A 15,680-nucleotide genomic window follows, 5' to 3' on the forward strand; every position below is an offset into this window, starting at 1 on the left:
GTAAGCACATGCAATTTAATGCCAAATTAAATCCAAATGTCCTATTAATGACATAGGGCTGGCTGTCTAGAGTGTTTCTAAAGACGCGGCCACCAAAAACGTCTCCGTTGAAGTCAAGACTTGGCTGCATGAAACCCAGCACTCGAGGCGCACAGCAAGACGTCTATTTCTAATGGCAGAGCATTGAGATCAGAGATTCTTCTAAAAACAAATTTCACGTTGCCCTACCTAGCCCAGTCCCTTTCACACAGCCTTTGTTCCACCCAACAGTATTCCTTTCCCTGAAGATCTGGAGCAGCAAGGCTTGGCTCGATTTCTTCGTCTCTTCCTAACGCTCCGGTTCCAAAAGCCTTATTGGAATCCGCTACGATAAGGCCCACACCGAGCCTCCAGACCCGGCCTCCGCCGAACGTCCTCAAACGCAAGAGCTTAGGTATCCTCAGAGGCAGCCCATAACACCCACGCCAGGGGGAATGCAGGACAGGACTCAACACACGGCTGTTCTCTCGCGCGTGCCTCGCAGCAGCCGAGGCCTACTGAGTCGCGACATGCTATCACTGGCACTTAGGGCCACCGACCTGGACGGCCGAAAGTCTGCTTCGTAGGGCCATAACCACGGTGAAGTGCTTATAAGTGACACAGGCTGACTCGTTCCTCACTTCCGGACGAGTCTGAGCAGTTGCTCAAACCCACTTCCGGCGTGGCCCGACAGTCGTCTTCCCGACAGGCCCTCTGCTCCTGCTGCATGCCGGGAGTTGTGGTCTTGGCGCAGGCGGCGCGGCGGGCGCGCGTGGCAGGAAGCGGAAGCGGCCGGTGGCCCATCCCCGGCCCCGCCTCGCCGCGCTGCTCGCCGCCGGGCTATCACTGACGTGTCTCTCGGCTGAGGAAGCGCGCTCCAGACCTAGCAGCAGCGTCGCCTCACTCGAAGTGGAGCGCAGTCGAGGCAGGGAGTGTAGTCGGACCAGCCACCGCCATGGCGAGTGAGTTTCCTGGGGCCACCCCGGCGCAGCCAGAATGCGTCTTCTTTCTCCGCTTGGGCGCCAGCCGTGCTCCCCTATCCTGGCGGAACGCGGCCTGCCCCGGGAACTCATCCCCGCGCCCCTAAACCGAGCCCTCTGGGTCCCTGCACTCCCACGCCCGGCTCCCATCGTGCTGGTCTCCCTCAGGTGCCCTCAAGTTACTCTGTACCTAACTCTCTTTCTGTTTCTTCCATCAAAGTCAAATTTCTGGAAGTCATCAAGCCATTCTGTGTCATCTTGCCGGAAATTCAGAAGCCAGAGAGAAAGGTAAGTTCCCCCAGATGGTGGTCAAAGAAGCCTTGCAAAACTGGGCACTGGGAGTTTACAGTACAATTAAAAATGGCCTCAGTATACCGAATGGAAACTGCCCCTCTGGAGTGTAGTGTGTGTGCTGGATACTCACGGGAGCCGTTGAAAGGTGACCTGGTTGTGTGGGAATTCTCACGACACCGTGTCTCACTTGGAGCATGTTTAGTAGTAGATAGTGTTTAACAAAGCCTCAGGTTTGCCTAGTTCAAAAGTGGGTCTGAGCAGTGATTGAATAAAACCTCAGTTAGGATCCCAGATTGAGTTACCCTCCGTTCTTCACCTCCAGCAGGAGCAGATCATGGGGTGTCTGTTTCCTGTAGGAAGTAACTTTAGTATCTAGTTTCCAAAGAAAAAAAACCAGTCGTGTAATCGATATGAACGTGTTTGTATTTTTTTTTTTAAATGTATGCTGCCCCAGCATCAAGTTTAAATGCACTGGTGAAGTCTGCTGCTGTTGACAGTAGGTGCGCTAAAACAAGGAAGGGGAGAGATGTAGCACCGTGCGAATCTTAATCAGAATTTCCATGGCAGTCAGCTTCAGCCCAAGAATAAATGTTCCTTATGGGAGATAGGCCCGTGGGTTACAGAAAACAATAAATCCACTTTGTGTCAAACCTGGCATTTGTAGCTGACATTTACATGGATACTTAGTGTGTACTCCTAATTTTTTTACTTAAGATAGTTTTGTGCAAATGCCTTATAAGTCCCTTGCTGCCTTTGACGACATTGTGCAGAGCTTTACCTGTTCCACCTCAATGCAAAGGTTCTGGCTCAGGGGTCAAGAAGCCCAAGTCCCACACTTTACATTCTTTCTTCATAGTCCTGTGACCTTGGCCTGGTAGAACAAGGGAGATGGGAAATATGTAAGGTATAACTGGCCCGGATTGGGGGTCCGTCTGGTGAGAGTTTTGAATGGGACTAGAAGTTGCCTTGAGGTTGTGGGAAGGCTTCCTGACTGGCATAAGTGCACTTGGATGGCAGGTTGTGAATGTAAAGTCTAGGGTGAGGGAGGTGGGCAGATAAGAAACGGCCTTGGCAGAGGGAGGGAGAGAGGGCCCTCAAGTGTGGCTTGGGAACCCTTGCAGGAGAGGGCAAATCATGCTACTGAACGAGGGTGACTTTGCAGCTATTCCAGAGGCAGAAGGTTCAGGACGTAGACAGAACATCTTTGGATGTTTGCTCTTGAATTGACCAGGAGAGGAGGCTTTCTCGTTTAAAATAGTCTTGAAAAATGTGTCTCCTTTTTTCTAACAGTATCGTTCCTTGGGCTGGGAAACTGGCTAGTGGCGGGCATGAGGCCCTGGTCAGGTGTCCATCATCACAATAGATGATAGCACGTGTACATATTTGTTACAAGCTTGTCTCTGATTCCTGTGAAGTGTCTTGCTCCCCTGTCGTTAGGTGCTAAGTCCTTGGTGTAATAGGATTGGAAAGGCAGTGAGAGAAAGAGGAGTAATGTGAGTCCCCCAGCTGCCTCTCTGAACTTGGAATTCACATCACCCAGGGAGTACGTTGCTGTGTCTTTCCGGGAGTGACTAGACCCAGAGAACTTAGATTCTGACCTGACAGCCTGCACGCCGAACCAGTGCTTGTTAGAACCTTTTCTTTCTTGTTTCTTTTTCCTTTTGGCTTTGCATTTGGTTAACATCTTGGTCTTTAGCTGTCTATTAAACCCGTCGAAACCTGTGTGGTGGTGGGTCAGGCACTACTGAGGAGCTCTCACTATCTAGTGACAGCTCTTGAACAGAGGAGCCTAGAGATTTCTAATCAGGCTAGAGAGTAAGATGATGTGTGTTGATTGTTTAACTTGCTTGATTTGTTACCTTTCTGATTGTCGTGACAGCTTTCCTGACAGAAATGGAAGGAAGGAAGGATAGAAGAAAGGATGGATGAGTGAATTGTGTTTGGGCTTACTGTTGACGGGTGTAGTTCATTACAGCAGGGAATGATTGACAGCAAGAACTTTAGGCACATTGGTCACACTGCATCCCCGGCCAGGAAGCAGGAAGCTGAGTGCTGGGCTCAGCTCACTTTCTCCTTTTTATTCAGTTCTGGATTCTAGCCCATGGATTGGGGCCTCCCACATTTAAGCTGGGTCTTCCCATTTAATAACTCAGTCCAGAAACTCCTCCATGTTTGTTTCCATGGTGATTCTGAAGCCCATGAGGTTGACAATTGAGGTTAACATTATACTTAACACCTGGGAAGGGCTGACGAGAAGCCATCTTTAGTCTCAGCTGTTACTGTGAATGGTTAAGAACATAGCTTTGGACTCAAATTCACTTCTGCTGTAGGATTTGAGATAGATTAAATTTTCTTGGCCATTTTGCTCATTGTCACATGAAGATAATCTGCAATACAGGTTTTTGTATCACAATTTGGACAGAGAAAGCACATGATGCGTGCTACTTAATGTTAGGGCTGTGTTTGGTACGCTTTTGAGCAGCCTCTGAAATGGGGAATGAGATCTTATTTGGATTCATATGCATTTATTTGCCTATGTGATAAAGTGCTCTCATTCATTCCCTTCCAGATTCAGTTTAAGGAGAAAGTGTTGTGGACGGCCATCACCCTCTTCATCTTCTTAGTATGCTGCCAGGTAAGCTCTGCTCGGGCGTCGTTAGGGCTGAGTGGGCTGGAGCCACGGGTGATACTCCTCTCTGCCTCTTTCTAGATTCCCCTGTTTGGCATCATGTCTTCGGACTCAGCTGACCCCTTCTACTGGATGCGAGTGATTCTGGCCTCTAACAGAGGTAGGACTGCCTATGCCGCCCTCCCTGTGGTGTGGGGAAGAAGAGCCTGGCGTACTCATCACAGGGTTTGCCTTTATAGAGAGCTCAGAGAGTTAGTGAAGACGTGTGGCTTGGAAAATAGAGGATGTTGGTGTGGGGAAGTAATACAGCATTTGCTGATGAATGCACCCTGTGGGTCTGAGTGCAGTACAGAGCCTGTAATAACAAGATAAGGCTGCATTGTAGAAATTGTTTAAAACATGGGAGAATTGGAATACCTAAAGTGATAACATTCTTTAGAAGGTATAATTTGTTACTCGGCTGAAATCTTTTTCATATCTGTAGGTTATAGTGTCTGTCTTCCCCCACTCCCCCCAAAAAAAGGACTTTTGTAAGCCCTAGACCATTTACCTACCTATGGGCACAGAGAACATTTTGAATACGTATGTTGATTCTGCATTTGATTAATTCAATTAAAAATATAGTGCACATAAAGTTGGAAATCAGAACTGTGATTGAATTTAGCATAATGGAAGGTGGGAGTTTATTCACAGCCAGATATGGTTGTGCTGGCCTCTTTCCAGACTCCGGGAATGCCTTCAGTGTTATCTTTTCTTACTAACTGATGGGGAGACCAGCCTCTCTTATCTCCATGAAGCTAGAGTAAGTCTGTTGCTGGATTGAAATGCAGCTGTCTGAATAACATGTAGCTGCCTGCACAGAATGAGAGCTGCCTGGCAGGGTGAATAGGTTGCGTTAAGCTGTGCTCTAGTTGTTGGTCCTTGGAGGTGGTTCTATAAGGTAATTGCTGCCAGCAAACTGAATGCTGTTGAGCTTGTATGTTAGTAGCCTAGTGTTGTTCTTTATATTTAACAATGTTTGTTCTTCCAAGCTCATTTTGGCTGTGTCTTGCCTTCTTTCCTCAAGGTACCTTGATGGAGCTGGGCATCTCTCCTATTGTCACATCCGGCCTTATCATGCAGCTCTTAGCTGGTGCCAAGATAATTGAAGTTGGGGACACCCCAAAAGACCGAGCTCTCTTCAATGGAGCCCAAAAGTGTAAGAAATATTGTACATTATGTTTTGGTTGCTGATGTGAATTTGGTATAAAGCTGAGATTAAAGCACTGTGCTTTGTGCTCTGACCTCCTTGGCTGCCCCTCTGCGTGCACTCCATGACCGCACTAGGAAGAGGCAGGATGGAACGGAAGGAACAGGGCTGGGAGCTCACCCTGTCCTGTGCACAGTTGGCACTCATATATCAGAGCTTCACTGGAGAGAGCTCCTGTATGTGTGACTCGGGTTAAGGGAAGAGAGGGCACTCCTGAATGTCCTGTGTTTCTTATCAGCTTGTGAAGTGAAGAAAGCAAGGTGGTCGTCCTGAAGGTGCAGTTTTTCATCTAAGGAGGTAGTGATGTTTGCCATACAGCAAGTGATAGGTGTAACTGGTAACCGTGGCTTGCCACCAGCCTCAGTGCCCTACCTCTGAACTGGAATAGGTTATTCAGAAAAAGTTATCAAACCTTCTCTGCCTTAAGAATTGAGGAATATTGGGAAGTGGAAGCGCATTTGTAGCATGCTCAAATCCCTGGATTTGATTGAACAAAACTGGAATACTGAGCAATATTGTTTTAATTTTTTACATGTTTAATTCATGCGCATGTGCCATAGTGTATGTGTGTAAGTCAGAACAATGTAGGTGTGATTCTACCCTTCTGTCATGGGGTTCTGGCCATTATCCTCAGATTATCTAGCTTGGCAGCAAGTGTTCTGGCCCTGATGTTTCATTGGTTGGTTTTATTTATTTGTGATTGTGTTTGCATGCATGTATGTGCCATGGGTCTGTGTAGAGAAAGGTCAGAGAATATTATAGAGTCCATTCTCTCTTTTCTCCTCTGTGTGGAATCTGAGAATGTCAGGTCATCGGGCCTGCATGGCAAGTATTTATCAACATGGACGTCTTGACAGTCCCTGAACAGTTTTTTTCCAAATTTCAAATAGGGACTGTGTTAGAGGGACACGTGAAAATTTAAACTGAAATTTAAGTCTTATTTAGAACCATCTAATGCTGGAAAACCAATACTATGTGTCAATTCAAAAGTGTCTAGGAATGAAATACACTGAGATCTGAGACACTGCAGAAGGAGTTCTGTCAGGGGAAATGGGACCAGTAGCCAGGCCAGTGGCACTGTGGGTTCCCTTTCAAGACACTTGAAATATAAACTTAGATCCAAAAGAATTGGTTTTATCCCAAAGTCTTCTACACTCTGGACTTGGATCACAGTGGTGAGCTTTCGAGGTAGCCCACTTACAGCTCAGCTTAGAGATCTTCGGATCCCAGTGACCTGCTCTGTACTGGGGCTTCAGGGCTGCCAGCACTGCGTTACGTCTCTGATTTTGCTTGAGATTCCGTGCTCTTCCTAAGACCACATCTGCCATGCTTTAGCTCTTTCTCATCACTAAGGAAGAGGTGAGACTGGAGAGCAGATGGCTTTTGTTGAGGGTGCCTGTGTTCTCTCACACTTTGACCGTGTGACTGTGGAGAGCCCTCCAGCTCCTTGAGGCAGTGTCAGCACTGTGTTTTTTCTTTCAGTGTTGGGCATTCAGGTGTTCATTAGCCACTTCCCCTGCTTTGTCCTGTCCTGCTCTGAGAACACAGTTCTCTTGATTTCTAGTGTTTGGAATGATCATCACCATCGGTCAGTCCATTGTGTACGTGATGACGGGCATGTACGGGGACCCTTCGGAGATGGGTGCTGGAATCTGCCTGCTGATCACCATTCAGGTAACTGTTATGCTGTGCCCCTCAACCCCCACCCCCAAATACCAAATCTCAGCTGTGCCTTTAAGAAGCTGGAGGTTGTAGGTTTGCCCTTCTTAATACCAGATAAAGGCTGAGGACGCAGCCCACTCAGCTCTCTGTTTTAATACTCAAGAACTCAATTATTGAAGAAGAGAGCCACATCCCCTGGGAACAGTAACATGATCTATTTGGGTTTCTTTCCTTTTTTTCCTTTTTTCCACAGCTCTTTGTTGCTGGCTTAATTGTCCTACTTTTGGATGAACTCCTGCAAAAAGGATATGGCTTGGGCTCTGGCATCTCTCTCTTCATTGCGACCAATATCTGTGAGACCATTGTGTGGAAGGCATTCAGCCCCACCACTGTCAACACTGGCCGAGGTAAGGGCCTCAGCTCATGCCACAGTTTAGCAGAGGCACAAGCTCCTGGTTTTTCTGTGCATCCACTGTGTTTTAAGTATGGGGGGGACTTATGCTCACGGCATTACACAGCCTAGATTTTCATATGCCTCATCATGGTTGGTGTGCCAGATGAGTGGGATCTGTGTTCTCAGCACACTGAGAACTGCACTACAGGAGTAAGTGCCTTCTGTTTTAGCCTCTGTCTTGGGTGAACTTCAAGTCAGAGCCACTGTGTTGACATTGAGATTGTAAGCATCTTTACCTTTATATATTTTGGCAGTTTACTCTGGATCATTTACAAAAAAAGCAAAACAAAAAAACTGAAACTACTACACCAAAGTATTTGATCATGCTTGCCCTTGGGCTCACATGGGTGGTATGAGCACATTTCTTTACTACTGATCTGGGTCATCGTGTAGTGAGGGGTCATAACACACATCTGTAATTCCAGCTCTCCAGAGGCTGAGGCAGGAGAACTGAGAATGTAGCTCAGTGGTAGAGGTTTGTGCAAGGCTCGACACCTGGCACCACAGAATACCGTGCGACCACATGATGCCTGGCTTATAGTAGGTACAGGTCATATATTAGCATATTATGGCATCGCCATTAAGAGTGCCCTGGGATGGGAATGTTTCTAATCAAAATGTGTAAACACAACGAACGCTGTAGAATAAGACTTACTAGGGAACGAGACTTTTGTTGCTAAATGTGTTATTTATTTAGAAGTGGCTCATGAAAAATATTTGTGCATGCTTTTATAAAATTGGATGCAGGGGCAGTTTCTGCCTTCAGAGGCCGTACATACAGCCATCTAATGAACAAAAGCTGTCCTCTAATGAAATAAGTGGCATTGAGAGAGACTGGGGCAGTGAAAGGCACAGGTAAATGGAGTTGGAGTGTACTGTTTAGAAAGACCACATGATCAGGGATACCAGCATTGGAAATGATAGCAAAGAAGGGAGCAGGGTGGGGTGCTCAATCCCGGCTCAGGAACCAGCAGAGAACAGTTGCATTCTGGGGCTGATGGAGTGTGGAAGGACTGATGCACTCATACTGCAGAGCACTCTGCAGGGGAAGTGCCATGGCTGCCTTGAGCAGACAAGCAGTGAAGCACAGATTGGTTGTTAGGGAAGAGGTAGGAGATGGGGCCAACGTGGGAAACAGAAGTCACTGGGCGTGTCTCCATGGAAGTGTAGTCTGAAAGGGCACTTTGATTCACTGGCTATGGTATGGGATGAACCACACCAGGGAAGATGGCATCAGTAAGGTTCAAGGACCAGAAATGTACTGAGGACACAGGTGACCTGTAGCTAGGACTACTACGCTTGGCTGGCTCACCACTGCTGCCTCCTGAGGCAGTGCAAAAGTCCAGGACTGGGAAAGTATGGACAGCATGCATGGGTGTGCCACTGGGATGGTGCTAAGTATGTAGAGATGGGCTTGTTCCTAGAGAATTGACAGATATGGCAGCAGTTGTAAAAATTAGAAGAGCCAGGACCTAATCTTGGCATTGTTGTCACTGCTATGGGTTCTAAGACCTTGCTGTCACACAGCATCCTGGGATCTTGGGTCATTGTGACAGCAATAAGGAAGAAAGGGTCACAGGGAATTTGTTATAGAGTTGATCCAGGTATCGCAGTTGAGCAGTCTTGAAAGGCATGAGGGAAGCAACCAGTAGCTCTGTGTCCTGAGCTGAGATTGTCTCTGTGAAGCTGGACAGGACAAAAGCAGGGTGATGGGAGCTTAGAAAGGCTACTGGGGAGAAAGCAGGAGCAACCGCCCCCCAACCCCCATCTACCTGGACACACCTGTTAGATACAAGCCTTGTCCTGGCTAGCTGCAGCTCCCTTATCCCTAAATAGAAGATAGGCCACAACTGAAAGGTAGGAGGGCTTGCTCTAACCTCCCCTTACCTGCAGGTATTTGGGATACTCTTCCTGCTCTCTTCAGCTTTCAGGAGCTCATCTGTTCGCCAGGCCTACTAGTAGGCAAGACCTGTGGAAGGATGGAGACCAGGATCTCAGGCCATGCACCCATAATGGCAGCCACATTTCCTTTTGTAGCATTGGTGTTTGGAGCTGAGAACTCCAGCTTTCCTCACTCTCCTACTGGGGACAGGCTGCCTTCTTCAGGGACTAGGATGAATGTTCCTACTGCCCAGGTTCCAGAACAAGACTTGGCCTTTTTCAAGCAAATTGTGTCACAGATGTTCTTCCACACATCTGGTGACCTAAGAAATGAGAGCAGCCAGCTCATCGCAGAAGAGAAGAACCCAGTGCTATGTTTGTCTCTCTGAACTCCTTCACCTTTCCTCTCAGTTTGGGTCATTAAGAAGCTGAGGGGCAAAGCAAGCACTCTTCATCCTCCACTTCTATTAATGTTGTCCTCAGATGAAGTGATGAGATGAGAGCCATACCCAAGCCTTGGACTGAGCCCAGAACACCATTTCCTTCTCTGTTCTAACTTTCCCTAGGCCTAGGCCTGGAATCGAGTAGCCTCTACAATCTTAACTTCCAAGCTGACTGACTCTATCCAGCTTTTCTCAGCTTCTGACTGAATTGCTCTGTCTGGCCTCATACTGACATTGGCCATCTGTTCTAATCCTCTTGCTCATTGTGTCTTCACCTGCGTCTAGCTTGTTCTCTCTGTAACCTGTCTCTGTGCATCTGTCCCAGTAAAGCTTCCATACACACCCACCATCCATCACTACCACCTTTTTTCTCTCGAGGCTCTTAAATAGCCTCTCTTCCTCTCCTTGTCTGGTGAGAGTTGGGCTTATGTCCGTCTGATTCTGTCAGATCTTTCTCTAATGTGTTTGACTCAATTAGACATCACTTTCAATATGGCTGCTTCCTTCACAAACTAACTTTGTCTTCATTGTTAAGGATTAAAGGTATGAACTAAGGGTGTGTCTGTATTCTGGCTGGATCATATCTGTAGATGTGGTCCCTTGCAGGAACAGCCATGTTGCTAGATTAAAATTCCTCTACACACCACATGTTTTACTCTGCCCATAGGGATGGAATTTGAAGGCGCCATCATTGCGCTGTTCCACCTGCTGGCCACCCGCACAGACAAGGTCCGAGCCCTTCGAGAGGCATTCTACCGCCAGAACCTCCCTAACCTCATGAACCTGATTGCCACCATCTTCGTCTTTGCTGTTGTCATCTATTTCCAGGTGTGTCCAAAGGCAGCTGCCTCGTACAGCAGTCCAGCTCAGCATCCACATTGTCCTGCCTCACAGTTCTCAGGTGTAGGACTATTGGTCTCTCTTGTTTCTCAGTAGGACACCTGAACTGCTAGCTGTCTAATTGCACAGACCCTCATATTTACCAGGAGTTTTGTATTTGAAAGTGGGAGGGTGGGCGGGTTGGTTGGTTGGTTAAGGTTAGTTTGAGACAGGGTCTGTCTAGCCTGGGCTGGCCTGAAGCTCAGTATGTAGACCAGGCTATCCTAAACTCATATAGATTTAACTTCCTCCGCCTTTCAGGTGTTGAGATTAAAGGTTTATGCCACCGTGCCCAGCATGCTTTGCAGTATTTTAATATTGACTGAAAGAAATTACAGCAGTTATCCAGGTGTGGTGGCTCATTTAGGTAGGTGGGACATAAGACCACCTATATAAGTTCAGCATGATGTATGTAGTGAGATTCTGTTTTAAAACAAACAATGCTGGTGAGAGAGCTCAGTGTGTATGGGTGATTGTTGCCAAGCCTAGTGATAAGTTCAGTTCCCAGGACCCACATGGAGAGAACTAACTTCTTTCTGTATGCTGTCCTTTGATTCCTACTTAGACACTGTGGCGTGCGTGCGTGCATGGGCACTTGTGTATGTGTGTATGCACGCACACACACACACACACACACACACACTCTTAAATAAAGTTTTGAAAAAGGGATAAACTCAAACTTACTTACTTAAAAAACAGCTCAGTTTTTCGGAGCAAGACAATGGCTGGTTGAATCAGTAAGAAGGTAGAGTCTTCTGTCTTGTCCTAGTGTCCTGGGCACTGGGTTTATAACAGGAAAGAAGGAAGCGACTCTGGTGTCCAGGGTTTCGGCGGGGTGGGTGGTGTTGCTGGGCAGCTTAGGGTTTTGTTAATGATCACATGGATGATCACTGCCTGGGATCCACCAGTATGGTCTGGAGGTGCCCATGCAGGCCTTTCTGTATAGGAAAGGAAGGGGTATGTGCCCTCAGACACCATCACTGCTGCAAGTCCAGTGGTAGAACTGACACCCAGCATCACCTCTCCTATGGCCAACCCGACTGTCCTGACCACACGGGACAGTAGGCAGAATAGGACAGTGAAAAATCATGTTGTGTTTACATTGTAGGGCTTCCGAGTGGACCTTCCAATCAAGTCGGCGCGTTACCGAGGCCAGTACAACACCTACCCCATCAAGCTCTTCTACACCTCCAACATTCCCATCATCTTGCAGTCTGCTCTGGTGTCCAACCTGTATGTCATCTCCCAGATGCTGTCAGCACGTTTCAGTGGCAACCTGCTGGTTAGCCTGCTGGGCACCTGGTCGGTGAGTGTCACTGTACCCAGGGAGGATTGTTTGCACTGATGTAGTAGCTGTGGCTTGTGATAGGGTGTCTTAACCTAGGACCAAATATTTCACTTAAAGGTCTTTCTGAGCTTCCTCTTAAAAACAGTTCGGTGAGATTGCTGTGGGTGAGCTTATGACACCACAAAGCATCTGCTGGGAGCTTTGGCTCTGCTGTGGCTGTCGAAGCAGCATCCGGAGGACTTGTATATCTTACTCCTAGGATACGTCATCTGGGGGCCCAGCCCGTGCTTACCCAGTTGGTGGCCTGTGTTACTACCTGTCTCCTCCGGAATCATTCGGCTCAGTGCTGGAGGACCCTGTCCATGCGGTCGTGTACATTGTATTCATGCTGGGCTCCTGTGCATTCTTTTCCAAAACATGGATCGAAGTTTCAGGTTCTTCTGCCAAAGATGTAAGTCTAAGCCCACATTCCTGCTAGAGATAAGGGCAGCTGCTAGCATCCAGGGAGCTCCACTTGTTACCACTGTGCATGTAGTATATGATATAAGCCGTCCATTCTACAGTTGAATCATCCCTCTGGGGCAGTGTGGAAGCCCCAAGGGCAACCAGTGGAGATTAACAGAATTGGCTTTGACAGCCTGAGGCCATACTAGAGAGAGAGACTATTGTGTGAGTGAGTGTATAGCTGCAAGTTAAAGTTCCTCCATGGAGACTGTCTGAGCTGTGGGGGAAATATCTGACCGGGAGGTGATAGCATATACCTTTAATCCTAGCACTTGGGAGGCAGAGTCAGGCAGATCTCACGAGACAAGGTTACATAGAGAACCTCCAAAAAATGAGATAATGCAAATCAAAAATCTGAAATTGTTTAGTCCCGCTGTGAAGCAACCCCCTTCCCCTCAGCCTCTGGCTCATGTGCTGTACTTGGTTGTGTAGGTTGCCAAGCAGCTGAAGGAGCAGCAGATGGTGATGAGAGGCCACAGGGAGACCTCCATGGTGCATGAGCTCAACCGGTAAGTGTGTTCATTACATCCAAATACTAGAAATACCAGTACAGCCCGGTATAACCCCTGACCAAAGAAGACAGCACAGGAGAGGAGAAGGAAGCACACAGCCAGGGTGTTGAAATGGTACAGGATGGCGGTGACTGAGCAGTCCTGGTTTAGGCTGGGTGGGTCCTAGCACAGGTGAAGCCAAGGTACTGTCAAGAGCAGCTGGCCTGGAACAGGTGCTTAGTTCAGAAATAAGAAAGAGCAAACGAGAGGCCAGAGACTGCCAGGCTCAGCCAAGGCTGATAGAGGAATGTAGCAGTCACCGTGCAGAGCAAGGAAGGAGATGAAAGGCTAGGGCTCCAGGAACAGCAGGCAACCCTACATAGGCTCCTGAAGCTGCCTCTTGGTAGATGGAAAGTGCCTGAGCTTTCTGCCCAGTCTGTGATCATGGTTGGTTCTCTGCCGTCACTCAGAACAACCAGATGCTGTGTAGAATGAGCAAGTGGTGATTTGAAGTTGCTGACCTCACTGAAGTCTGGTGTTCCTACAAGGAACACCAGAAATGTCAGTTTCTGAGCCGGGAGCAGCAGGCTTTCACTTCAGTCCATAACTCTTACAGCCCCTGACTCGTGCTGCCCAGGAGACATACACAGCAGTCTCAGGCTTGACATTCACAGTGCACCGTCTGGGCAGTCTGCGGACAGCGTCCTAACATTCCCGTTTCCAGGCTAAGCTCTAGAGTGGCATCATCCATGTTGGGGCTTGTGCTAGTCACATCCCCAGTCCTGGGTGGCTGGCTCGATGGGCCTGTTAGGCTTGCTGGCTCCTCAAGCAACGCAGCTTTCTGTCTGTCTGTCTGTCTGCAGGTACATCCCCACAGCTGCAGCCTTCGGTGGGCTGTGCATTGGGGCCCTCTCCGTCCTGGCTGATTTCCTGGGTGCTATCGGGTCTGGCACCGGGATCCTGTTGGCGGTCACCATCATCTACCAGTACTTCGAGATCTTCGTCAAGGAGCAGAGCGAGGTGGGCAGCATGGGAGCCCTTCTCTTCTGAGCCTCGTGTGCCCGTGGACCAGGGTGAGGGCACAGGCTCCAGAACTGCCCCGGAAGGGTGCTCTTACTGCTGGAGCATGCTACTGTGGCATAGGGACTTTAATTTTTTTTTTTTTAATTTCATATCTTTTCATTCCACTGTGTAAAGTGCTAGGAAATTTCCAATTTGAAATTTTGCTTTTTCTGACATTGGCAAGAGACTGATAGAAGTGAATTGTTAGCTGATGTCTGGGGTGTGATAACAAATTGTCCCCAAGTATCCAATGTAACTTTTATTTAAACCCTTGCACTTCTCAGTGCCTGGCAGCTGCAAGGGTCCCAACTGCCCCGAGGCAGTCTGTGGCCCTGGTTGAAGGAAGCACAAACCACAAGATGTCTGCATCCCCTCTGGGCATGCAGACGGGTGAGGATCGGCATCCGAGTGTCTGCTGTTGCCAGCAGGGAGGGCTTTACCTGGAGCCTGGCCTCGCTAGGTAGCTAGGCACATGTAAAGGGTCCTCGTGCTCTTTTCCAGGTCCCACTAGAAAGGGAGGTCCTGTGGTGGCCACCTCTGTCTTCCTACCGAGAACTTCCTGTTCCAGGTTTTAGAGTTTTCTTGTTGTTAGGACCAAATGTAGACTGGCTGAGGACCTCTAGGAAAATCAAACTGGGGTTCAGAGATCTCTTAAGGAAGTTGCTCAAAATCCTGTTTATAGTTAAGGTGTCTGGGGTAGCAGATAACATGGGTCTGAGGGTTAGAAGCCTTAGGTCTATAGGAAAGGCCCCTTCTTAAGATAGAAACTGTCTAACAGCAAGGGTACAAAGGCTACAGTTTGAGGTCAGAGCAATCAGAGCTTGTCAGCTTACCTTAAGACACAGGAGGGTCCAGCTGTTCACACAAGGGGGGCAGGAGCTCTGGTGGGTGTGCAGCCATGTGGTCACAGCCTGCCAGCAGCAAGACATCTGGGTCCACCACACCTCAGTGGAAGTAGCAAATGCCTCCCTGACCCAGGGCTTCTAGGGACTCTTGCTGCTATGCTTGACAGCAAATGGCAATCAAGGGACAATTAGCCACTTGCCCCGACACAGGTCAGCATCAGGGCCCTTGCACATAGCCCAGGACTCACACCATATCACACGTGGCCTTGTCTAGACCCAGTCCTGAGCAGAGGAGCCTGGTGCCCTCCCAGTCCACAGGGTCTTCCCACTGCCCCTCCTCTGCCACTGCCACAGAGCAGCAGGGCTTCCCACCTATTGTAGGGACTCCACAGCTTCTGGCAAGCGGGTGCAGAGTCCCCAGCTCTGGGCTGTGCTGGGAGCGTCAGGCCTAGAGGAGTCCACAGTCTCACCTGCTGCTGTAGCTATCAGCCGGGCCTGGTGGCTTGTGGTTGATGGTGACTGTTAGTGGGTGAGTGGGGATGACCTGGCTTCCAAGAGGACTGTCACTGTGGACACCAAAATGGCTTAACTGAGATACAGTGAAAACATGACAAATAAACCAACTTTTTACAATCTGCCTCGTCATCTTTGTAGTCAAGCAGAGAGCTTGTTCAGAGTGTTGGCGGTCACCCAGGGCTGTCAGCACACCTGTGGCATCTCCTCTCCAGGGCCTACCTGCTACCTCCTGGGAAAAGGAGGCACGGGACTAGGGCAGTGGAATCCCTGTGTACCAGCAGGGGTGAGGCTCTGGCTTCCAGTGTACGCCTGGGTCCTGAAGGGCGCTGAAGTGCTGCCCACGCCAGGTAGGTGGTACAGTTGGCAGGAGCCTATAGATAATTGTTCAGGCTGAGAGCACGGCTGTTCACCAGGGAGGTTCAGTCTGTCAGTGGCTGCTCTGGGACCAGACCTGCAGCCACAGCAGATGTGTCCTTGGTGCTGGC

The 15,680-nt window shown here is 48.8% G+C and overlaps 1 protein-coding gene across 1 annotated transcript; it reads left to right on the forward strand.

The window, feature by feature from the left end:
- Positions 1–768: 768 nt before the first annotated feature.
- Positions 769–15,312, forward strand: Sec61a1 (SEC61 translocon subunit alpha 1). Its single transcript, XM_032906133.1, has 12 exons — positions 769–980; positions 1,219–1,286; positions 3,862–3,927; positions 4,003–4,081; positions 4,988–5,119; positions 6,735–6,844; positions 7,086–7,239; positions 10,278–10,438; positions 11,598–11,795; positions 12,037–12,228; positions 12,714–12,790; positions 13,636–15,312. The coding sequence occupies exons 1-12, from the start codon at positions 974–976 to the stop codon at positions 13,820–13,822; spliced, it is 1,431 nt and encodes a 476-aa protein (XP_032762024.1). The 5' UTR covers positions 769–973; the 3' UTR covers positions 13,823–15,312.
- The last annotated feature ends 368 nt before the right edge of the window (positions 15,313–15,680 follow it).

The sequence above is a fragment of the Rattus rattus genome, chromosome 6 (genome assembly GCF_011064425.1).
Source record: "Rattus rattus isolate New Zealand chromosome 6, Rrattus_CSIRO_v1, whole genome shotgun sequence".
Classification (NCBI taxonomy): domain Eukaryota; kingdom Metazoa; phylum Chordata; class Mammalia; order Rodentia; family Muridae; genus Rattus; species Rattus rattus.